Source organism: Onychomys torridus, chromosome X (assembly GCF_903995425.1).
Source record: "Onychomys torridus chromosome X, mOncTor1.1, whole genome shotgun sequence".
In the NCBI taxonomy this organism is placed as follows: Eukaryota; Metazoa; Chordata; class Mammalia; order Rodentia; family Cricetidae; genus Onychomys; species Onychomys torridus.
In genome coordinates, this window is record NC_050466.1 from 112,871,361 (window position 1) to 112,897,679 (window position 26,319).

Below are 26,319 nucleotides of genomic sequence, written 5' to 3' on the forward strand. Positions count from 1 at the left end.
GAAAACATATGTAGATTAATTCCTCACACAAACTCAGTGATTACATATTCTCTAAGTGCTTACTACAAAAAAAAAAAAAAAAATGATGTCTGATACCTCAACAGTGGCCCAGAAACTTTTTCACTCAGGTCAAGACTAGACCCACTATTAGCCCAATAGAGATCTCTCAACAAGGCTGCTGTTGGTCTCTCAGAGTTAATGTTAGGATCTGTCCACAGACTATTATAAACTACTTTTTGCCAAGCCTTTTTTGGAGCTATTTTAAGAAACACATTAATCAGATATTTGTAGGTGGGTCTTTGATGCATTTCAGTCTGTTTCTAGTGTGTACATCTAAATACATATATTTGGGGGCTTTGAAGATGTCACTGCTCAACTGCTTCTGTTTTGAATTAAACCCATCACTGAAAGGAAGGAAGATTATGAATCTTAATGATTTCTATTGCTTCCTTATGGTGCTGACATTAGTGCCTACAAAGAAATGCTTGCATGTCCGCTGGCTGTGAACAAGAACTGTGTTGTTCAGGAAAGAATCTATTTGACAACCTTTAAGAAATGCCATATCTCTTTACCTATAATTTTGTGTTTTATTTCATTGTACAGCTTTTAAATGAGGGTGATAAGAAGAGAGGACCAGCTACAAAGATGATAGCTGAACTACTTTTGCAGAGGCACCATTACAATGAATATGATGGACTACAGTTGTAAATGGGCAAGTGGGAGAAAGGCATATGGAAATTAGAAACAGACAAGGAGAAGGGCATCAAATAAAAAACTAAAATATCAGTGTTGGCATAGAAAAAAGACAGTAAGGTAGAAAGGGAATTTTTAATGTAAAAAATGAATAAAAGATGTTTTATATCAATTTTCTGTAAGACTGTATGTCAAAGCCTTTTGTAAACAACCTTTTTTATGATTGTAAGGAACAGCAGTGTTTATTTAGCAAAGGCCACATTAATGAAATGACTAGAGAATTTGAATTTGGGTCCACTCTGTCTATCATTGTGCTTTTTATTATAAAGCCACTTTTAGATAAGTCTTAGAACAATCCCATTCTACACAGTAACAGCAACAATCCCATTCTACACATTTGCATAAAGGCTAAAGTGTGATATGGCACATGGTAGAGAGCATTACTTGAGTTAGTAACTTTTTCATCACTACTATGAAAAATATTGACAGAAGAAAAAAAGAGATTTCTTTTAGCTCATGGTGAGGAAGGCAGGATGGCTGGGCTCCATCCATGGCAGTGGAGACACAAGGCTGCTGATTGTGTCCTGGACAGCAGACAGGAAGCAAAAGAATTTTGGGATCAGGCTATAAACTTTAAAGCCCAGTCTCCAGCTACTCACTTATTGTAGCTAGGCTCTACCTCTTGAGGTTCCCATAACCTTTTAAACCAGTATCATAGGCCAGGGAGCAAGCATTCAGACATATCAGCTTTTGTAGGACTTTTATTATTCTAACTATGGCATTACTCTAGTCAAGGTTTGAAACAGAGTTTCCCAAAAGAGAGAAGCTGTTTCAACTGGTTGTGTATGATCCTTAATCTTTCATCTGCAGCTTTGACACCTCTGCCCTGTTACCAGTGGGAATTATTATTATTTTTTTTTTTTACTCTTCAGTAAATTTTAATTGTCATTATTTACAACATAAATTTTGGCTTGTTTTGAGCTGTTATGAAGAAAGGAAAGCATAAATCCAAGTAACTAAAACATAAATGGAGTATGTTGCACTGCTTTTGGTAGATTCTAATTGAAAGTTTACACCAGTGTGTTTCTGTGGAACCAGTGTGTTTCTGAAGGAGGAATGAAGAAAACTCTGAGTCTGGCTACTCATGATTTCCTACATACATACGTAATTAAGGGAGACAGACACTCAGTGACTTATCTGTGGGTGAGTTAATACCTGGGGCACACAGGATGTAAAAGACAAATTCCCGCAGCACATCAGGCTTTCCTTCTCTGTTCCAGACGTTCACATTCCTTTCTTCCTCCCTTTCAACCTTGTCTGGTATGGTAAGTATAGATGTGAATATAGAAATAATCCATGGAGTGTACAGGAACAAACATTTCAAGCTTTTTTCCAGAACAAAATCTTCCCATGCAATTTTTCTATACTCCAATACTGTTCGCAAGTTTTTAAAATTCTCCTTCATATTTTCCATTTTCATGCCAGAAGTTTGCCTGCAAGAATGCTTTCAAGAAAACTTAGGCAGTTCCCAGTCATCTGATGTGAATTGGCCATGAGTTAGTTTTCGATTAGTAGTTGGCAATGGGTAGCTTGTAAGCTTTGAAACTGTCATCTGATCACCCATTTCATGCTATGGAATATATGAGTCTTCAGGTGCTTCTTTCTATCATAAAACCCAGTGGAAATCATGGTAGAAAGAAGCAGTCAACTATGTGTTTTAAGACTGTCCCCTTTCCTCCAGCCAGAGTCATTGTGGAATTAAACATATGTCAAAATGATTATAAAGGGACTCTTCATTATGCTGACCAAGGAACTTGGTGGACATGAAAAAACACTTTTTAAAATTCAACAGATCAAGATATTTTATTAAGTAAAAGTATCTCCTCTATATAACCTATTCACACAAATTACATGACTCAAAATATTTGAGAAGAAAAAGATGTCAGCCAGTTTACTCCTTCTGGGAACTCTAACCAACAATCCATTCTCTGCCTCCCTCCTAGTTTCTGCTGGTTCCCAACAACCCTTATCATTTCTGGATTTGCATCTAAATCACTCCCACCTCTAACTTCTTTGTCACATGGTCACCTTTCCTCTCGGCATCCAAATCACTTTCCTCTGGTAAAGACATCAGTCATTGAGTTTTGAGTGCATCTGAATCCAGTATGGTTTCATTTTAACTTCATTACATCAGTACAAAGCTTCTGATTGGCTATATGCATACATACCAGCAGTCAAGACTTTAATATATCTTTTAGAAGAACAAAACCCAAACGACATGTGCTGCCTTTGTACCAGATACAACCTTAGATGCTAGAGATAGAAAGATGAAAATGACATGCAATCTTTGCATTGAAAGGCCTCCTTCAATTGCTGTAGAAATAAATATATAGTTATTGTATCACAAGTACATGAATATGTGCCTGAAAAAAAATGCTCTGGCAGCAGAGAAAATGTAAATTAAAGTTGTGTTATGTAGCTACAAACATTTATTATGATGCTCTTTGAGTTCAGAAGTACAATTTTGGAGTTGATGGGTAAATTCATGGTGAAACATTAGTAGAGGGCATTCCAGAGAAAAGCAGTCACACATACAAGAATGTGGGAATGTGAAGGACTTTGTGTCACTCAAAGAATGACAAATTTGTGTAATAAGGCACTGTAATTAGTTCTTGGACATGATACAATACATAGGAAGAATGGATAGGATATAATTAAACTAAAATGTCTCTGATAACACCCTTTGTGAATGTGTTTTGAACCATTAAGTAAGAATGTATTCAACTTCTAAAGTGAAATAAAACAATAGTCAATAAAGTACTTTGCAAATTTGAAAAGGCCATTTTGATTTTTTTTGTTGTTGGTGGTGGTGGTGGGTTTTTTCAAGACAGGGTTTCTCTGTGTAGTTTTGGTGCCTGTACTGGATCTCTCTCTATAGACCAGGCTGGCCTTGAACTCAAAGAGATAAGCCTAGCTCTGCCTCAGAGTGCTGGGATTAAAGGTGTGCATGACCACTGCCTGGCTGGCCATTTTGATTTTGATAACATTATTTGAATTGTGGCATACTTTAAGGAGATGCTTTTTAATTTATCTCTAATATGTGTAGGCACACAAACTAAGTTAACATGATTCTGTCATTCAATCCATTGCTTAGTAGATTCCTTAAGGACCCAGTATTAATGAACAAATATGGCTAAATTATAATTAGCATATCAATTATTTGTATGTAAATTGATGCTTATAAAGTACTTGAGGGGTTTTGAAAAGTTCATTCTCTTAAGCGTTTTAAATATTCTCTGTATAATCTTACTTATAATATTAATTTTGCATTAACTGTGGGGAAAAGGTTCCCTAAGCCAAGGTAAGCATCAATACTAGTCCCTAGGCAACTATGATAAAATCCAAATTAGTCACGTTTTATTTAATTATCAAATATGCACTCTGAGCCAGATCCTGTTCTAAGTAGCAATAATTCCAAGGTGGTATAGGATGTACATATTGTCATCCTCAGGTAACCCACAGTCTAGTTAGGGAAAGCAAGGCTAAAGCAAGTAAACAAAAAAATATTTAATTAACTAAATTAATTAAAAATTAATTATAATATTGTTGAGTTAGATAATCATGATAGGGAGAATGTTTGAAGTGAACACAATTGAAGCAACACCCAGTTATGGAGGAGGAAGAAAAGAAGTCCGGGTAAGCTTTCCTTTTAGATTCAACTTCTAGGAACAAAGTTGAATTTGTAGGGCACAGAAGGAAGCTCTACTATGTCAGAGCATTCTAGCTTTGCCTATATCCCCCAAAACAGAGGAATGAAGGCTTTTCTAGTATCCCAGAAATGCAAGAAAGTGAAAGTCTATAGATTATGATTAGATTGAGACTGGCAAATTGGACAATAGACATGAAGAGTTATCATACCTAGGACTTTGAAATTGTATGTGCTATGAGATCTATTGACAAATTTTCTGTTGCTGCTGCTGCTCAAAACAATACATTTGTTTACTCTTTAACAAATTTTTAATAGAATAAGGTCATGATCAAATTTGGGTTTTAGAAAGAGATCTTGGGAGCGATTTGAAGGAATAGATCTTTCTAAACAATTTTTATATGTGGAGAAAACTGTTTCAATGAAAATCTAATGTCTATCAAAGAGATTTAAAACAAAAAAGATTAAAGAGAAATTTTGTTAGAATGAATGTGTATGTTCAAGTATATAACATTTATTTTGAAGTCAATGAAAATAGGCTGCATCAGACTCAAAAGTATCAAATTGGGATTATAGATTATATAATTCCTGTATTTTAATAGACTCATTATCAAAATATGTATCATTTTTATTTGCTTGTTTGTTTTTAATTTGGTTTTCTGGTACTGGTACTTTAACCTAGAGCCCCAAGCATGCTAGGTAAGTTTTCTAACATTGCACTATTTCCCCAGATCTATATCTGTATTTATTACAAAGTTGTGTGTGTGTGGGGGGGGGGGGTGTGATTATGTAGGCAAGAGAGTGACCTTGGATATTTCTCTATTGCTCTCCACCCTTATTTTTGAGTCAGTGTCTCTCATTGAATCTATATATCAGAAAACTGGTAAGACTGGTTTGCTGACCAGCAAACCCTAAGGATATTCCTGTCTTTACCTCCCAGAACTGGGACTGCAGGCCTTCAGGAGATCCAAGTTCAGGTCATCATGCTTATGTGGCAAGCATTTTACTCACTGAGCCATCGCTCCATCCCCTATACCATGATAATTATTATTTACAGTGATAGATACTATAAACAATAACAATTAACTTATATCAGGGAACTCCAGTTGTATTGATATAATACTATCAAGGCAAACAGAGTAGAAAGTAAAAATCTTTAACAAGAGTCATTACAGCTCACATTCTTGTCCATAAAGTAAGTATAACAAATATTTTATGTGCTTACTTTTTGGTCCTATCTGCATGTTAAACACAGTAAATGTCTGTTGACTTGAACTGATCAAGAAAAGAGTAAAGATATAACCAACAAAATACATATTTAAATGGCATGAAACTCAGTATGTGAAATCAGAAATAGCTCTAGAGAAAGGTATATTTTCTGGCTTCTGTGCATGGTCCACTTATAACCTTGATTTATATGATCTCAATCAACCTGAAAATTGGGATAGATACCACTGCATGGAAGAAGACAACATACTTTATGAATCAAGAAACTTAAATTTGTGTGATGTTAACGAAGGCTGTCCCTTACTAGTTCCACTGCAAGCTTCTGTCAAGAGTTAGGAGAGAGCTTCTTCAATCTTTACCCACCTCTAAAGGCCTAAATTTAACAACACCTTTGTTGTATCTCAGCTTTTCCTGTGGGCCACCCATGTACCAGCATGAACATTAAATGCAAGAGATGCTTTTTTTCTTTATTAAGAAATTTTTATTCATTTTTACATACCAACCACAGATCCCCCTCTCATCCCTCCTCCCTGTCCCAACCCTAACCTTCTGCTGCAACCCACTCCCCAACCCCTCCTCCAAAAATGTTAAGGCCTCCCATGGAGAGTCAACCAAGCCTGGTGCATTCAGTTGAGAGATCCAAGACCTTCCCCCTGCATTAAGGCTGTGCAAGGTGTCCCGCCATAGGTAATGGGCTCTAAAAAGCCAGCTCATGAACCAGGGATAGATCCTGATCCCACTGCTAAGTGCCCCTTAAACAAAGCAAGCTACACAACTATCTTGCTTATGCAGAGGGCCTAGTCCAGTCCTGTGTAGGCTCCACAGCTGTTGGTCTAAAGTTCATGAGTTCCCAGTAGCTCGATTCAGTTGTCTCGGTAGATTTCCCCATCATAATCTTGATGCCCCTAACTCATAGAATCCCTCTCCTCTCTCTTCAACTGGACTCCTGAAGCTTGGCCTGGTGCTTGGCTGTGGATCTCTGCATCTATTTCCATCAGTTACTGGATGAAGACTCTATGATGACAGTTAGGGTATTCACCAATCTGATTACCTGAGTAGGCCAGTTTAGGCACTCTCTCCACTATTGCTAGTAGTCTAAGCTGAGGTCATCCTTGTGGATTCCTGGGAACTTCCCAAGCAAGAGGTTTCTCCCTGTCCCCATGATGTCTCCCTTTATTAAGATATCCTTTCATTGCTCTCTCACTCTGTCCCTGTTTCAGCTTGACCATCCCATTTCCTTATGTTCTCATCCCCCTTCCCGTACCTTCTGTTGCCTCCCCTTGCCCCCAGTTTACTCAGGAGATCTTATCTATCTCATCTCCCAGGGTAATCCATGAATCCCTCTTAGAGTCCTCTTTTTCAGCTAACTTCTCTGTGGGTTATAATCTGGTTATCCTTTGCTTTATATATAATATCCACTTATGAGTGAGTACATACCAGGTTTGTCTTTCTGATTCTCAGTTACCTCACTCAGGATGATATTTTCTGATTCCATCCATTTGCCTGCAAAGTTCATGATGTCATTGTTTTCTACTGTTGCATAGTATTCCATTGTGTATATGTACCACATTTTCTTTACCCATTCTTCAGTTGAGGGGCATATAGGTTGTTTCCAAGCTCTGGCTATAATGAATAATGCTGCTATGAACATAGTTGAGCAAGTGTCCTTGTGGTATGATTGAATATTCCTTTGGTATATGCCCAAGAGTGGTATCATTGGGTCTTGAAGTAGATTGATTCCCAATTTCTTGAGAAACTGTCACACTGATTTCCAAAGTGGCTGCACAAGTTTGCACTCCCACCAACAGTGGAGGAGTGCTCCCCTTGCTCCACATCCTCTCCAACATAAGCTGTCACCAGTATTTTTTATCTTAGCCATTCTAACAGGTGTAAGATGGTATCTTAGAGTCATTTTGATTTGCATTTCCCTGATGACTAAGGATGTTGAGCAATTCCTTAAATGTCTTTCAGCCATTTGAGCTTCCTCTGTTGAGAATTCTCTGTTTAGTTCTATAGCCCATTTCATAATTGGACTGCTGGGCATTTTGATGTCTAGTTTCTTGAGTTCTTTATATGTTTTGTAGATCAGACCTCCTTCACATGTGAGGATGGTGAAGATTTTTTTCCCATTCTGTAGGCTGTAGTTTTGTCTTATTTACCATGTCCTTTGCCTTAAAGAAGCTTTGTAAGAACTGATTTTTAAAAGAAACTTTCTGCCACCTCATCTAAATCTCTGGCATTCATTTTTACTGACTTGCTATTTGATCATCTCTCTATCAATTTATGAGACTATGAAGTATAACAGAAAAGTATCTGCAAGTTTAATTAAGCCTACTTCTTTTTAATCACAAGTTTTGTGACAAGCCCTATATAGATGTTAAGAGATAACAAGCATAGATGTGTCCTCAAGCAGTTTGCAGTCTAGCCTGTAGAAACCTCAGTTACTACCATAAACTGCAAAATAGCCACATGCCTGTGATGGTGAAGAGTTTAATATTCTGACCAGAATAAAGATGAAATTAAAATATATAGTCTCTCCTTCAAATCTGTGTTGTCTCAATGCATGCATTTTACTTTAATAGAAAAATCAACAATTGAATTGCCAGTGATAGATATGCCAATAGGATGTCTTTTTTTAATTCATTCTATGTGTCTTTTATATCATGTATCTTGATCCCATTCATTTCCCCATCCCTTCACATCTGCTCTCTGCCCCTGCACATCCTGCCCTCCAATAAAACTCAAGAGAAAAAAAGGAAAAATTTTAAAAGGTAAAAAATATTTAAATCTCATCATAGAAGCTGCAGTGTGACACAGTGAGTCACTGAAAAAACCCCTTGTCCATATGTCTTGCAAGTGTTCAGTGCAAAGAGTCATTGGTCTGTTTTGAGCCCTCTAGTTTCTATTACACTAGCAATGATAAATCCTCAATACAAATCTTCTTGGATATCTGCTGTTGCCCTATGCTTTGGAAATCCTGCAGCTTTGAGTCTTCAGGTCAGGTCCCTTCACTTGCTCCAGCAGGTCATAGATGGGGTGGATGGTAGGGCAGTCCAAGTCATAACCCTGGATCTGGGCCTGGGCAGCTGTAGGGTTGATCAGTCAGATGAGAAATGTGGACAGCTTTCCCATGTTTAAAACTTTGGGGCTGGCTCACCCACACCTGGGCTAATAGGGTTGGTTCCCCTGCTCTTATGACTGCAGGCTCTCCCACCTGCCCCAGGAGTTGATGGGTAGGGAGAGGGGGGACAAGGAGGGCAACTCTCCCCACCCATGCTGCCACAAGACAGATGAGTAATGGCGACAGCTCTCCATGGTCACAAGTTCAGGGCTGGCTCACCCACACCTACACTAACAGGGTTGGCTCTAGTGTGCTGCCCTGGCAAGGTGCAGGGCCTGCTCTCCTGAATGTTACAGCTGGTGGGGGTCAGGGATGGCTCTCCCACTCTTATGACCACAGAGCCAGCTCTCTCACATGCCTCAGACATTGATGGGTGGGTGAGGGGACTAATAGGATGTCTTAATGGATGTATAGGCATAAGTTTTCTTCTCTGGAGGTCTGTGAATTATCCTCCACCACAGTGCCTTTGAAATGCTGCTCAACTATACTAGTTGACCCATACTTGGACAGATAACTGTTATCCAGGATATTTTTGCAGTTGCTGACTTTTCTAAGTAATTGTAAGAAAGGAAGCAGGGCATTTTAAAATATGTATTGACATGTCTTGAAATGCTAGTTGACTTCATATATCTTACATTACCCTGCACCCACTCAGCATCACTAATCACAATAAGTGACTTTTTTTCTTAAACTTTCCTAGGCATTAAACTTGCTTGCTAGCTGACCTTTGAGCATTAGGCAGACCATTCCCCAGCACCCTGCTGTATCTTTAGTACTAAACTTTCAAATGATTATCTTTCTTGAGGATCTGCTTTGCCTTAGAGGTATTCTGACATTTGCTAAGACTTCCCATTGGACTTTGCAGACATTTCCAGATCATGACAGTGTCAATTGATATCACGGATTTAAACATCATCAGCATGGTTTGTGCTAAAGAATAAAGAGAAAATAGCAAAATAAAAACAAAGCTGTTTCCTTTGTGCTCATTAAGACTACATAGCAATTGTCTACTATGACTATAGCCAGAAAACCATGAATTATCTCAAAGCATCCAAATATGGTGAACCAGTAATAAAAAAGATACATAATAACCCATTTGAAAAGATTATCTAATTTTAATTGGGCTTTGTTCTTAATAGAGTGAAGTATAATGAAACTTTAGAGTTACCTAGGAATCTAGTATAAGGTATTCATAAACAGCTTTACAACATCCTGTTCAATAATACCATTAAGAAATGCATGAGTGTAGTAAGACAAAAATAATGTCTTTATTTCGCAGCTGTAGAGACTGAGAATTTGAAAGGCCACCTGACTTATTAATGCTTTCCTGCCTGAATGAGGCTGAGGTAGATTGACCCTAAACTTCCCAAGCTGTAATTCAGTGATTTTTCCTTCTTCTACTTACGAGTTTGAGCTTTTTTTTTTTTTAAATAAATTGTCCCCATGGAGAGCAAAACAGTTATTAATACTCCAACACATGGTTCAAATTCACAGTCCCTACCCAAAGTAAGCATAATTGGACTGTACAAATTAACTTTGTTTATGGCAATACAAAACAAAACACACTCTTAGTATGATATCTCCTCTGTGTGGTAAAATAGCTTCACCAAGGTTTACCAATCTTGTCTTCATTATTTTCAGTTAAAACATCCACAGAAAAATTGCAATACTGCTAATAGAATTTTTAATTTCATAATTGTCACACATACAACTGAGATATCTCTAAGAAAGCGAGTAATGCATTTTCTGTAATCTTACCATCTTAAAAGCCAGTATTATAAAAATTAATAAGGCTTCCTGAAGTAGGAAATAAAAACTTTAAAAATGAAGTAATGATAAACATTAAACTCTTGAAATATGTAGGAGACATATAGAATTAGAAAGCAACTTGGAAGGGGGACCAGTTGTAAGGACTGATAACAATGAAAGTGGGTATTTAGTAGATTAATCCTTCAGTTTTGCTAGGAAGGGCTACTAATGTGTCTGATTCTTGGCTGATACTGTGGTGTACTTTTCATTATCAATGTAAGACAGGGTGAATGTTTTCTAAAAAGAAAAAACACCATCTATCACTGGAAGGATGTGCTTTTTTAAATTGGGGAATAGTTTTACACTTAATATTTCTCCTTCAGTTCTAAACATTAGCACTTTGATGAATTTGAGGAGGTAATTTATTGCATGAAAAAAGTGTAGAAAGTGAAGTAAATGGTTTGCAGTTGACACTCAGCTATTCTGAGTTCACTGACAGCAAAATGCCAAGCTGCCAGGGATCCACTGCAGGAAGCTCTTGTGAGGCTCCTGAGTGGGCCGAGAAGTGGCAGAATAGCTTCAGTGTGGATGAGGTAATGCATTTAGGAAAAAAATAAAAATAAAAGAAGCTAGCCTACTTTCTCGGGCTTCCAGTCTCTGACTTCCCAGCTTCTATCTTGAGAGTGACTAGGAATGACTGACGACTTTCCATTGAAAACTTAGCATAGGAAGGAGATATAGCCACAGTGGTTGTCATTCTGTTGATTAGCGTCACCAAAGACACTGATGTCCAAATGGGAGGCATTTTATTCCTTAGTCCAGAGTAGGATCATAGGCTATAGGAAATATTGCAAGTCATTATAGTTACTGATTTTTTTTTCCTGAAGTCCCTATTTCTTAATATTGTCACAGTGGGAATTGTCTCAACATAAATTCTGGAGGGACACAGATTCATACCCTAGCAAACAGTAGACTAATAATATTCCAGATGTGACTCGTTGGAAAAGGAGAGTATATATAGCTTAGGGAATAACTTGCCTGGGAAGTTGTGCAGAACTAACATGCTTTAGAAAGTAAAGTGAGGGGCTGGAGAGATGGCTCAGCAATTAAGAGCTTGTACTGCTATTACACCACATCCAAGTTCACTTCTCAGCACCCACACTGAGGAGCTCACAACTGTAGCACAAATCTTAAAAAGTCTTATTAATAAAATCAAACCTGGGGCCAGTTATTGGGGTGAATGCTGGAAGATCAGAGGAACAGAACCAGCTACAGCTTCCTCACCTCACCAGTTCCTCAGCTGATCCTGTTTCCTCAGACTGGAGGCCTCTCAGCTGAACTATGTTGCTCAAAAGCCTAAAAGCTTAACTGACTCTAGTTCCTCGTCCACATGCCTTAAATACCTTTCTGCTTCCTGTCATCACTTCCTGGATGTGTGTCACCATGCCTGGCTATTTCCAGTGTGGCCTTCAACTCACAGACATCCAGATGGATTTCTGCCTCTGGAATGCTAGGATTAAAGGTGTGTGTGCCACCATTTTCTGGCCTCTATGTCTGTCTAGTGGCTGTTCTCTTCTATGACCCCAGATAAGTTTATTAGGATGCACAATATATTGGGGAACACAATACCACCACACACAACTGCCTGTAACTCCAGTTCCAGGAGATCTGAAGACTCACATGCATATGTCCCTGCAGGGATATACACATGATATAATTAAATATAAAATACACCTTTTTTAAAAGTAAAGTGATTCAGGTTCACTCATGCCCTATAGACACACAGTCACTGTAAGTGAAGCAAAAGAAGACAAGTCATTCCTTTCTCCAAAGCATTGCTTCAAGAATCTCATCAGAACGAGAATCAAGAGACTAAATAGAACATGAGTGTGGTATTCTTCGTGTTTTCAGTTTAAAAAATGTATTAAAAATAAAAAATGCATTAAAAGAGTGAGAATTGAAGATGGTAATGCATTTATGGATTACAAAGTTACTTGTTCTTGTCCTACTTCTGACTTCACTTTTGTTTTACATCAAATGCCATCCTTTCAGAGTCACAGACCTGAGGATGTTCACTCTGAACTTGTGGAAAGCATATGGCATGATGGTTCAGGTTATGGACTCTCAAAGTCCACAGATGTTCATGCTTATTAACTGCATGATCTTGAGTAAGGTTTTTAATTTCTTGGAGGCTCACTCCTCATTTGAAAGGAAAATCTTTTCATAACATCTATCGTACAGGATTGCTCCGAGAATTACTGATGTGTCAGTCATTTCACACAGTACATGGCACTGAGCAGATGACAGTTAAGCAGCTTACTTAATGGACTCAAAAGGCCATGATTAATACAATGGTTCAGACAGTCTTCATCTTCCTAATAAAGTTTTCTAAAATTTAACTGTCAATTGTGAATATATATGGGATTTGGGGAATATATTTGAAATAATAAGATGCCTAATTATGCTATTCAATTTAGTTCCACAGATATAATCAAATTGCATATGATATAAAAAAATACCTTCATGGAAATATTTGGCTTTTCACTCCATTGTTCCATTTTTGTAAAAATAGTTTAATTCAAGCATTCACTCTTATCTCTGACATTAGTGTTTCCAACAGCTCTAACACCAATTTTTGAACCACCTAACAGTTCCCCAGAGCATTTCCGTCTAAGTACATAGTACAATACAGCACTTTAAACTGTGTAGAATAGCATAATTGTTATTTTATGCCAAACCATAAATGTCCATTTGTATGACAAACAAGTTGTTTTTTCATTTGTCCTACATGTATATATTTTCTTGTTTACACTGATATCCAATATTCAGATAGATAAGATCCTAACTTGTAAAGGGATGTTAGTTCTATGTTAAATGACAGACAGTATCTCCACTTCCCCCAATTTTGTAAATTTACTTCCATAAGCATTTGAAACTCTTATCTGTTGAAGTTATTCCAGAGTTAATATGTGGTCTGTAAGCAGTATTTTTAAGATAAAAATAATTTAGAAAATGCCCTTCATAGTTAAAGACTTTGTAAGGACTTGAATACAGGCAGGTACTTTTTTGCTGGGTGACAGCAAGAGTAGAGTATGCTTTTCATTTGGAAAGATGAGAATAAGAAATTTCTTGAAATGTTTGTCCAATGAAGACTTTCAATAGGTGGACTTCCCTGTCCTACCAGTCAGTTCCCATATAACCACACTGAGACTTATTATTAGTTATAAATGATCAGCTAATAGCTCAGGATTGTTGCTAGCTAACTCTTACATTTTAAATTAACCCATATTTCTTACCTATGGTCTGCCATGTGGCTTTTCTCATGACAGCAAGTTCATCTCTTTCTCTCCACATCTTCTTTGGATTCTCAGACTCCTCTTCTTTGCACGCTTTTTGTCTACAAGTCCCACCTAGCCTCTACCTGTCCAGCTATTAGCCAGTCAGCTTCTTTATTAACCCAATCATAGTGACATATATTCACACAGTGTAAGGGAATATTCCACATTCCTTCTTATTTTTCTTGATTGCATCCTTAGATTAAGAGCTTGTGTGGTCTAAAAAGATGAAACAAAGTTTGTGCCATTTTGGCAGTTTTTAGACTTTGGAAAATATTTGGTTATAGAAACTATATTGAATCTGTGCCATGTATAAAATATTTGCAGAAAAAAAGATATGAGTTGTAGCCTCTGTGCTCAGCTGTCTGAAACAAATTCATCAACAAATCCAATTATGTTCATACTGGACATAATGTGTTTGAGGAAACTGTAGTTATGTGTCATGAGGCAGGTGACATTGTAGGAAAAGTGAAGAGAAAAAATTTATGTGTAAAACATCTTATATAATCATGTGGAAAACATTTTTGCTACTAAATTAAAAATGCAAATTAAAGTAACAGTAAACTAGCAGCATATATATTTTTATAGTGAGATGTTGGAGTAATTATAGGGAAACAGGTTCAGTTTGATGGTGGTAAGATTGCTTGACAAATCATGAAAATGTGTATAGGAAACAATGTTAAGTGAAAGAATAAAATCACAAGAGAGTATATAAACACCCATTATATCTATGATAATGCATGTATGTTGACATCTATTGGAAAAGGATTTGAAAGAATGTAAGAGTTTAATGTTCATTTGCATTTTCTTTCTGGAACAGTTATTTATTTAAGTGCATACTAATTTGAAAAGAATGAAATGAAAAATGATTCTCCATCCCTCCCCTAAAACACATCCACTTGCACCCATCTTTGCAAATAGATTGCACTGGAATATGATATTCATTGTTTGTGATATTGCAACATTATCTATAAATCAAAGACTTAATTGAAGTTGTAGCTCCTTTCTTTATCTACTAGAAGTCTGAAGAAGTATTTTTTGATCACTGTTTATTATAGTAATGAGAAAACAAATCTTTTCCTCATAAATCCTGACTATTATGCTTGATATCTTTCCACTGTGTCAATCCTTTGCCCTCAATAAATAAATATAAACAGTATAAGCTTGTTATTACCTTATTTTCCCTCATTCCTCTTAATACTCAGTTGCTCTTTCTTGAACTTAGAAGCTGTTTGAGAGACCTGTAGGCTGGTGTCATAGGGAAAACATGATAGAAAACTTCCCCTTTCTCCCTGAGGTTGATAAAATGAGCATTCAGATTCTAAAATTTGGATTTATATGTAGCTAATACATTCATTGTATTGAATAACTACTATGTACCAAGAATCATGCCTCTGTGTCTCTCCATAGTGAATATGTCACTTGATAGTAACCATTTGGGATCATTATCTGAAGTTGTTCTCAGAGTTCAGTCCAGCAAATACTTCCTTCTTCTGCTGTGCCCCTGTAAGTGGCTGCTTGCTGCTAGAAAGAAGCTGCTCTCTCTGCTTTGGGTTATAGTTTAGTTTAAAACACATAACATATTTTTTAGAAAGCAGCATATTTTAAAGAAAGATCTTTTTAAAAAATAAGTGAACTGTTTTTCCTCGTTAAAAATGTATATTGTTGCTATAAAATTCCTTTATAAGTGCATTTGGAAATTTTGATACAAAGCAGTTTAAAATTATATAAGCAATTTAAATGGAATCCAAACATGAAGCAAAGCTCTCTTCTACTTTAATGATCTTAATTAAAGTTATGAGCTGATAAAACTTTTTTGAAGTTTTATTAAGAAATGAGCATGATATTGGCATAGTGACCAATAACAGTGGGAAGCTCATTTATCGTCACATGAACTCCAAATATTGTAAATTATGAAAAAATTCATAAACCCATAAATAAAAATTTCTAAGCCCAAAATAATAATAATAAGCTATCTCAGTGGTTCTTAACTTTAATAATGTTGTGACCCTTTAATACAGTTAGTTCCTCATGTTGGGGTGATTCCCAACCATAAAGTTATTTTGTTGCTACTTTATAACTGTAATTTTGCTACTGTAATTAATCATAATGCAAAAATCTGATATGCAGAATATCTGATATACTACCCCCAAAGGGGTCACAACCCACAGGTGGAGAACCACCAAGCTACTGGACTATGTAAATGGTACCATCAATGGATTCTTGAAACAGTAATGCTTTGTAACCTGGAGAAAGTTTTCTCAGTTATCACGTGGCATCAAGATTGCACTGAGCTAGGGAGATGGCTCAGTAGATAAAGCATTTGATGCACAAGCAGAAGGATCTTGGTTCAGATTCCCAGAGTAGACTTAAAGCTGGGCACAGTAGTATGTACATTCCTTATCCCACCATTTCAGCAGCAAGATGAGAGATGATATAGTAGAATACACAGCAACTATCAGTCCAATAGCCTATACAATGGCAAACAAGAGACCTTGCCTAAAATAAAGCAGAAGGCAAGGAACAACAAACACCTGAGATTGTCTTCTGAGCGTCACATGTTCTCGGTGGCATATACATGCTCACTTGCACACAAACATGCACATGCATGAGCATCATATACACAAAGATTGAGAAAAACAGATGTCATTGGCAAAAGAAACTAACCTGGAAATGCAAGTCAGTTGATAGTGTGCTTGACTGGCATGTAAAAGACCCAGGGTTCAGAACCCAGCACTGAAACAAAGAGTTTGTACTGAGATACAGTATTATAGCTTCTATATGACTACTGGAATGTTATTGAAAAAGGTACCCACTCACTAACCAGTATTTTAAGGAGGTACTAGGAAGCATGGCTGGCATGTATAGATCTTGTACACAGACTCATTGGAAAGCTGTCTTGTTTAAGACAGGGAACAGGATATATTTGAGCAATAGGAATTTGTGACAAAATTTGATGAGACCCATTTACATAAACCATGTATGTATAAATATCCATCTCCTTTTGTTCTAGTCCTAGTAGTAAGAAAGCTGGGTAAGAAGTAATTGTTCACAAAATTATAGACTTGAAGTAAGTCAAAGGCTTGTGGTATATATCACTTTAAAATAGATACCCAATAGTAAGTGGCATAAAGAATGCATGCCAAAAGGTATTGCTTTCTAGAAAATTTCTTAATACCTCTATGGAAAATGTATAACTCATAATAATTCTGGAGAATAATTAGAAATAGAGACTTTATGAAATAGCTCCCATTTAACTTGTTCACCTGACAGTTAGCTTTGAATTAAAAAATCCCAGCTCACAGCAAAATGATGTAGATAGTGACTCAAATACTAAAGCATATGGTACACAAATAACATTAAAGTAAGGACAAAGATTGACAAAAGCAGTGACAGCAAGTATCAGAGTGATGCTGCAGCTGTGATCTCTTTTGGCCAGCAGTGTAAACAAGGATGAAATTACCTGAGAAGGGAATGCAGTTGGCTTTTAACTTTTCAGTCTTAATTATGGCTAATGGCTTTTAGTGAAGGTATAGTATCAAACATCAGATGTGTGGTTATGTATGTTTAAGTCCATAGCTATTCATCCATCTCAAAGTGTATCTCACCAAGGTGCTAGCCCATACAATTATAGTCAGTTCCTCTCAAATCTTGTATCATTGTATACCTGCAGACTTTAAATTGTTGAATATTGTATTGGTATAAAATTGCAAGAGTTTCAAGCTCACTGTTGCTACCTAATTACTTCACCATAATGATGATTATTTAGAATCATCAGATGATCACTGGCTGTCATGTTCTCACTATCTTTCTTCATAAATATACATTTTATCCAAGTTGAATCATATAATTATCCAATAAATGAATGATTGACCAATTATAGTTATCTGGTCCATTACTTTACATCCCACTCCCTCTCAGTTTCATTTCTTCATTGTATAGAATATGTATGAGAGATCAATTCTCTTCTCTGGAAATTAGTGTCATTGTCTATAGAATGAAGGGTTAGACTTCAGTTAAATAATCCATAAATTCCTTTTCAGCTCTAAAATTCTATGTTCTTATTATTATTCACAAACTATTAATAAATCTGTAAGACTTTTTATAAATATGCATATATTTTACTTAATTGGTATATATGCGTTGAGAGATGCTGTGCTACCAGACCTTTTTTCTGCTGTGGAATTGATGGATTTGAGAATGTGTAGCCTGTGAAAAGAAAGTTATGGAACATTCAGTTTTCCATTGATAATCAAGTAATATGATGTATCAAAAAATACTGCAGGGAAGATAATCATTTGATGTAAAATGTCTGGTCATCTGAACATGGAGGGTGATACAAACTAGAGTTAAACAACATCTCACAACTCAATAAGGATGTACTTTATGTACTAACACCTACTTACTAATTATTACTGATATTTTTATCTATGTCTTCCAAAGAAAATAGCCACGTTTGGCCTATAGGAGATGTACTTATTATTGGCCTTCTAAAAATGTGGACATCATCATTTCTGCCAAAGTTAGTACATGGCACAAGTGTGTAGGAAGTTAGTTTGTGTACCAACATGTACCTATAGACTTGCTGCCTCCACTTCATGGTGCTACAATTTATAGTCCAAATATACTAGGATCTTGTGAATTATGTTAGGAATACTAGTACTTATTTTATAAAATGTACTTCTGTTGGGATGAAGAGAGGCTCCATAATCAAGAACTCTTCCTGTATAATCTTGAACACTGGAATTTGAATCTCAGCATTCAAGTAATAAGTTGCCTCAGAGGATCATACAGAGTGATAGAAGATGTGTGACACCCTTTCTGTCCTCCATACACAAGTGGCCACACACACATGCACTCACATGCATTTACACACAAACAAATAGTCCTTTTATTTATTTAGAAGATTTATTTTATTTATTATGCTTGTGTGTGTGTGTGTGTGTGTGTGTGTGTGTGTGTGTGTGTGTTTATACATGTGCGCCCACACTCACATGTATATAGTGCTCATGGAGACCAGAAACTGCAGTTATCAGACAGTGCTGGCAACCCTGCTCTGATGCTCTGAAAGAGCACCAAGCCCTGAGCCATCTGTCTCTTAACTCCTAAATGGATCTTTTTTCAAAAATGCTTACATTGATTCTAAATGACCACTTTGCACAAGTTCAAAATCTAGTCACAGTAGTTGGGCACAGATAGTGAACAAGTAATAACAGGACCATAAAATCTAATATCAACTCCGAGATATTTAAAGTTTCCTCTAAGGATTTGATAAGGTAAGGGTGAACATTAAGGATGATAAGACACTCAAGAAAGAACCAATCTTAAAATTTGCTGTATTTTTTAATTTTTCCTCATAGCATATGAAATTCCATTTAAATATTGCAAAAAGCTGAATTGCAAATGTTAACCAAAACATGAATAAAAAATGTTAATATTTTATTTAGCCTAAAAAAATAGTAGTTATGGATAGACTGCTTTTAGGATTCTTGTATTATGTAATATATCATTTCACATTGCAAACAGAGAGGACTGTCCCTGTTATTATACAATAAGAAACCTTGTTTTGAGTGCATTAAAAATAGAGTGGATGATGATTGCATTATTAGGGGAAGAGTTGTTGCCTTCGGATAGTCCATTGGTCCATGTAGTGTTGGGATAGGACATATGATAGCTGCTTCTGTGAAGCGATCAAAGGACACAAACTCAGAGAAATTATTTTTTCCAGCTGTTGGTATTAAAGAAATTCTTTTATATAGAAGAAGGGCTTCTTTTCTTTCAGGTTCTTTCTGCTTTTGCTCCTGCCTCTGAATTCATCGCTTTCATGTGGCATGCAAAGTGTCTGTGCATGGCAGCCTGTAACGTCTGTTATTGAAACTGCCAACTGTTAAAATGGATTAAGTTGAACTGGAGGAAGAAAATTGCCCCACAAAGGCAAATGTATTTTTACACCCTTCTTTAATAAAAGATCGTAGGAATAGCTTGAAATTTTCCCCTCACACCTTCATCTCCAATGGTTAGACTGTAGCTGTGTGCAAGAATCATTATTGACTCCTGTCAGAGAGTTTGGGAGTGAGGGTAAAGAGACTCTTCTTTGACTTTTCTGTGTGCTTTGTCAAATCAGGTACTTAGAGCATAAGTGCGAAGTGAAGGCTGATGCCAGGGAGTGCCTGGAAGCAGAAACTTGTGCTACTCTCTTGTGACTTCCTTCCTCATTTATTTGTTTGTTTGTTTTTTGTTTGTTTATCATTTATTATTTTTAAGGAGTCCAATTAGATTGTAAAGTGATGGGAATATGACTGGACACAAACACGTTCATTATAGGCTCAGCCGCCCTTACCATATCGTTAGTGAAAGGAGGCAAGGTGCAAGGGGGACAATTTTGATGTCAGTTCCATTCATTTAAAGGACAAATGCTTTCACTGATGAGAGATAAACTGGCATCTGTAAAACTTAAGGGACCAGTGACACTTTAATGCCTTCTTTTCCTCTCAGTAAACACACAGCTTTTTAGGAGTCATCAATGAAGACTAAAGTAATAGGGAATGTTAGAGTTGCTTTTAAAGAGACCAATTATTAATCAACTATGACTTATTTCTCTCTCAGGATGATTTTTTATGCCAAGGACATACAATTGCTGATATACCATGTTGCTATACTTAATACTAAATCCAATATTTAAGGGCTATGTAATGCTTTATATTAAAGACTGTAATTTGACCATAACATTCAACTAACAAGAAATTGTGTTCCCTGTACATCAACTCTGAACTTGGTCCCACTTTCTGACTTCCCTTTTCATCCTTACAAAAGAATGTCTATGATGGGCCAGCTCTGCAAAGCTTTTTGTTTGTCCTTTTGAACATTAGCTACATTAAGGATTGGAATGTTTTATAACAGAGAATACAAGATTTAACTTCTACCTCTTTCCTAAACCCAACCACAGCCACATTGCTTTTAGCATTGCATATTCCAGGGTTGAGAGTCATCACCAAGGCATGACAGGTACCATGGAAAAATCTAAGCAGAAGAGCAATTCCAGGAAAGTAGAGTATCTGTGCCCAGCATGGATCATGGCTCTGCTCTACTTCCCAGTTTCTAACATATCCTCATAGTCATTTCTTCTATTTTGTGATTCTTTTAAGTGAAGCACTTTTAGATGTCCCACATGGTTTAAAACAAATCAGAAATTCATGTCCTAAATGTTTCGTTAGTCAGAATAATTAAGTTGATCAGTTCGGGGAGCAGTGGAAGCAAAATAATGGGGTCATTGAAGCAGTCAAGCTCTAATGGGAACCTGAGCTCATTCAGATATCAAATCTAATAATTGTTGTACACCTGTATGCACAGTCCCATTGAGCAAATTCACATTAAAGGCTTAGTGGAACAGTTTCAATGCTCTGTTCCAGAGGGACTTGCTACTGCTACTGTTTTCACAAGAAAGCACTGAATTTTTCCTGGCAGTATGTTTTCTTGTGATGTGTTAACTAGATATTCTCTCTTTCTCTTTCTCTCTCTCTCTCTCTCTCTCTCTCTCTCTCTCTCTCTCTCTCTCTCTCTCTGTGTGTGTGTGTGTGTGTGTGTGTGTGTGTGTGTGTGTGTGTGTGTGTGTGTGTTGGTACTCTAGGCCTACCTGGGAAGCAAGAAGAGGTATATTTGCTTTACTAGGCATGATCTTCTTACCATCTGAAGACAATAAAGATGTTCTCAGGCACTTGCTATCACAAGGCATGATCTTCTTACCATCTGAAGACAATAAAGATGTTCTCAGGCACTTGCTATCACAAGAAACATGGAATGCCTGAAGTCACTGAAGGGTTCAGAGGCAAGGGGAGTGAAGGGTCTGTTATCCTATACAACCTTCTGGAAAAATGAGCATCATTTAACCCCTTCTGTCCATAAAATGGAATGCTATCAAGAAGTATTTCTGTTACTGAAGAAGAAAGTAGCAATTAGGCATTCTATAGAAAGGTGAGGTTTCATTTCTCAGGTGTCACTATAGAGCAGGAAGAGCAAATTGACTTCCTCTGATTCTCCCACAAGATAACTAAGGAGAGTAAACAGACCTACAAAAAATTAAAGATCTAAAGAATGTAATGATGAATTTAATTCTGCCCGATAATGACCGTTGAGCTAATCTCCAATAGACCTCTCATATTAAAGGCTTCAAAGCACAGTGGAAGATTTAAAAGATGTGCAGTGTTTCTTGCACAACTATGAAACACAGATATGATTTGCTTTCCTTACCAGAAAAGGCAATTGAGGATGAACTGACTTAACAAACGAATACTTTTCATGACACACACAGACACGCGCACACACACACACACACACACACACATACACACACACACACACACACACACACATACACACACACACACACACACACACACACACACACATACACACACACACACACACACACATATATATATATATATATATATATATATATATATATATATATAGGTACACACACATACAAACTTAATTATTTAAATCAATGTTGCACTCTATAATATTATTACTTTTTCTGGGGAGAAACAAAGGAATGTGTTCACTTGTGTATTCATTTATATATAATTTCCCATGCCTATTCTAGGTACCAAGAAAACAAGTAAAATGGAAGTTTCTGCCTTTGTACAGTTTGTAGTGAAGGGGGCAGGGATTAGACATGAACAATCATGGTATAAACCTCAAGCTGAGTCTTAAAAATAAGTTAGAATTTCTTGGGTAAGAAATGGAAAAAAAACAGAATGATCCAATAAAGAGGCAGATAGTAGGAAACATAATATATTCAAAGAAGAGCCAAATGCTTAGCATTGCTAGAATATAGATACAAAAAGAAAGTCAAGTGGATATTGTAAGGAGCCATTTCAGGATATAACTTTCAGGAATGTGATCAGACATGCCTTCATAGAATGACCATTTCCTAACAATGTGGAAAGTTGGCTGAATAAGAGTAAGACCAAAGGCAATAAAGACTTAATAATGCAGGCAATAGTGACCAGCAAGCTGGCTCAGTGGGTAAAAGAACTTCTCACACAATCCTATATAACTGGAACACATGGTAGAAGGAATGAACCAACTCCTGAAAGTTGTCCTCTAACCTCCTCTTGTGAGCTGAAGCACATGTGTGTGTGTGTGTGTGTGTGTGTGTGTGTGTGTGTGTGTATACAAATAATAATAATAATAAATATTTTAATGTTAAAAAGAAGTGTAGGCTGGGTGGTGGTGGCGCACACCTTTAATCCCAGCACTCGGGAGGCAGAGCCAGGCGGATCTCTATGAGTTCGAGGCCAGCCTGGGCTACTGAGTGAGTCCCAGGAAAGGCACAAAGCTACACAGAGAAACACTGTCTCAAAAAACAAAACAAAAACAAAAACAAAAAGAAGTGTAGAGCTTAATGGGAATGATAATGAGGAAAGAGATCCAAGAATGGGTCAGGAATGGTATATAATTCCAGCACTTAGGAGACTCATTAGGTAAAGTGTGACTTCAAGGCCAATCTAGGCTATACAACACACTTCTCTCAAAAAGAAAATTATTCAGTATTTACAAGTAACTGATTTGCTGAGTAGACTAAAAGACATCTGTGATTACTTATTTGTGTATTAATTCATGTTATGTGTTGGTGTAGAATGGCTATATTAGTTTCTAGGACTACAATAGCAAAGTCCCTCAAACTGAGTATCATAAACAACAAGAATATACCATTTTTTAGGTCTAGATGCTGGAAAACTAGCATCAAGATATGAACCTGGCCATACTCCCTCAGAAGGTATTAGGAAAGGACCTGGTCTGGACTTGTCTCCTAGTTCCTGGTGGTTTTATGGGTAGAAAAATTGAACTGGTTCTTTCCTTCATCCTCAGATGTTACTCTCTCTTAATGTATGTTTGTTTCCAACTTGTTCCTTATTGTAAAGATATGAGTTATGAATTATAAGGTATTAAGTGCCATGCTGATGATGTAATTTTATTTTAAGATAAGTTCTTTCTATGCAGGCATTACTGGCCTTAACCTCTCTATATAGCTGTGTCTAGCTTCAAATTTACTATGTAGACTACAGTAGACTAGATCTCCTAATCCTCCTGTCTTTGTCTCATGAATGTGGAGGTTACACCATACTCATCCTACTACCTTCATTTATTTTGTCTACTTCAACAAAATGCTATCATTTCATTCTTGTATATAAGTAGTTAAGTACTCAAAAATAGGAATTTAAAGGAAAAACAATTCAACAAATAACATGGTCCAAAATTTTAAAGCAAGGAAATATGAAAGGGGGTAAACAACTGAAAAGGAGGAAATCGGTCTAGTTTGAATATTGACTATAAGGTAGCTTTAGTACAATCAGGAGAAATATTAAAAGATGATTGAAGCTATAACTTAGAACCTAGGAAATGCAGAGTTTAGATCCTTTACCATCCAGAAGGAAGAATAATAGTTGAAGTTTTCCATGTAGATGGATATACCCATGAACAGTAGCTTATGGAAAATACACAGAATAGCATGGGACAGGGCAAAGAATAAAACATACAAGATCACTTATCCATAGGGAAGAAGAAAAGAACAGTAGTTTTAAAACATAGACCTATCAAAGGGGAAGTTTGAAGATGAAAGAACAGCAATGGTATACAAGCTGAAAGAAGTTTTCTGCCAGGCTTAATTGTTAACAATATCACGAGTTACAGTGAGGTCAAGGACAATGAAGAGTAAATGAAAATTATTAATATTTACTGTAGGAGTATGCTATGGATTCAAGGTAAGTCTATGTGTAAATGCAGCCATTGTAGAAAATGTCTTATATTTGGGTAGAATTATACTCTATGACATTTCCTCATACTTTACATTTTTTCCTAAATCACTTTTTTTTTCTAATCCATAAGAACATGCTTGCTATTGAAGCATCTTTCCAAAAGTAGTTCAGTAATCCTGACAGAATCTGTTGGAAGCAGTGTGTACAAATTTTGCCTTGGTCTTGAGATTTTGATATTTATGATTATGGTTCTTTGTGACTAGTATTCAGAACAGGATAAAATGGAGCATCTCAAAATGACACTATAATGTGGTCAGGCAGGAAAGAGCCTTCCAAGAAAGTCTCTTTCACTTCAATTCATTGTCTCATTTTATGTAGTCAACAGTGGAACACTCTGGGCCGCTAAATGTCATTTTATGCACTACTTCACAACTTAACCACACATATTATCCTTTTCTCTCAGTTCTCTTAAAATTCAAGGCTATCTATAGAAGAGTTTACAATTAGACTCAGTAAAAGTCTCTGTTGAAAACATAGCATTTGTAAACTATTATCTCACACAAAAATGTATATAGGCGAACAATTGACATATTTATGTATCTATAAATGCTCATAAAAGTTTTACTAAGAAAAAGAATCAATATACACTTAATTCATGCCTTCTTTGTATTGAGAGAGCTCATCAAGAGGTGGTAGAAATGCATTCTGTCCTATCCCAATGCTGTTCTCTCATAAAGGTAGTGCACAAAATGATAGTGAGGACTATGAAGCTGCCTATAAATTAAAAGATGAATTATAAGAAAGAAATATAAGTGAAGGCTAAAGGTTCAGGAAGATATTCTACTTGTGTTTTAGAAGATTGGTAGTTTTTAATAGAAGGGAAGAGACAGCATAGTGCATACATAAAAATCTAACATATGGATAGCTAGCCATTTCCATAGAACAGTTGTGAAGGTGAACCTAGCTAGATTCCATGGGACAGTCAAGACTAAGGAAGAATCAGATTGGGTAGAATAGGATTTATGGACAAACAAAAGGAATCCACAAAATGCATACTTTACAAATTTCTCCTTGACATTTTCACTGCCACAGAATTTAGATCCAAATATATCACTCATATATTCTAATCTCCCAGAGCTACTTCCTTTAGTGTGAATCTGTTCACTTTTATCCTCATGTGTTTTATCTTACAGTGAATTTTAATCTGTGAGCCTTCTGAAGTCCTTCTGAAAGCTAACTTGTAACAATTTCCTTTACAGTTTTGTCTTTTTTTTAACCACTTCAAATTAAGGTTGAGCCACATTAGTCTTATTTCAAATCCACTGTGGACTTTTGAGCTGGGGAGTAATGTCTCTTTGAGAACACTGCTTACAAAGGCAGGTTGGAACATAACTTAAAGAGTGGGAAACCTCACTGTAGTGATTAATTTGGCCAGTCTACTATTTTCAAGATTTTAGGAGTAATAAAAGAGATTTGGGGCCAATCAGAGTGAGAATAGAAACCTATGGTGGCCACAATAATTGATGTAAAATCATTTCTAATATATGGTTATTTCAATGAAAATAAAAACAAAAATAAACATGAATTCCATCTGTTGTAGTTAACAAGACTACAAAACTGATAAAAAAAATAAAACAAACATTCTTTTTATGGTCCATAGATGTAAGGCTTAATTTAATACTGGAAAGATGTGGCTTCTGATCTAGCTATATATTTTCACCTCAT

General features: G+C 36.4%; 1 protein-coding gene across 4 annotated transcripts in view; it reads left to right on the forward strand.

The window, feature by feature from the left end:
• Diaph2 (diaphanous related formin 2) overlaps positions 1 to 26,319 on the forward strand; it is a 747,093-nt gene that overhangs the window by 704,319 nt on the left and 16,455 nt on the right. The window contains exon 28 of one of the 4 annotated variants that reach the window (XM_036175404.1): positions 604 to 787. The exons of the other annotated variants lie outside the window; for them this stretch is intronic. Coding sequence (XP_036031297.1) covers positions 604 to 614 — 11 coding nt within the window. The 3' untranslated portion in view covers positions 615 to 787. Of the gene's footprint in view, positions 1 to 603; positions 788 to 26,319 lie in introns of those variants that run through there. 4 annotated transcript variants of the gene reach the window in all.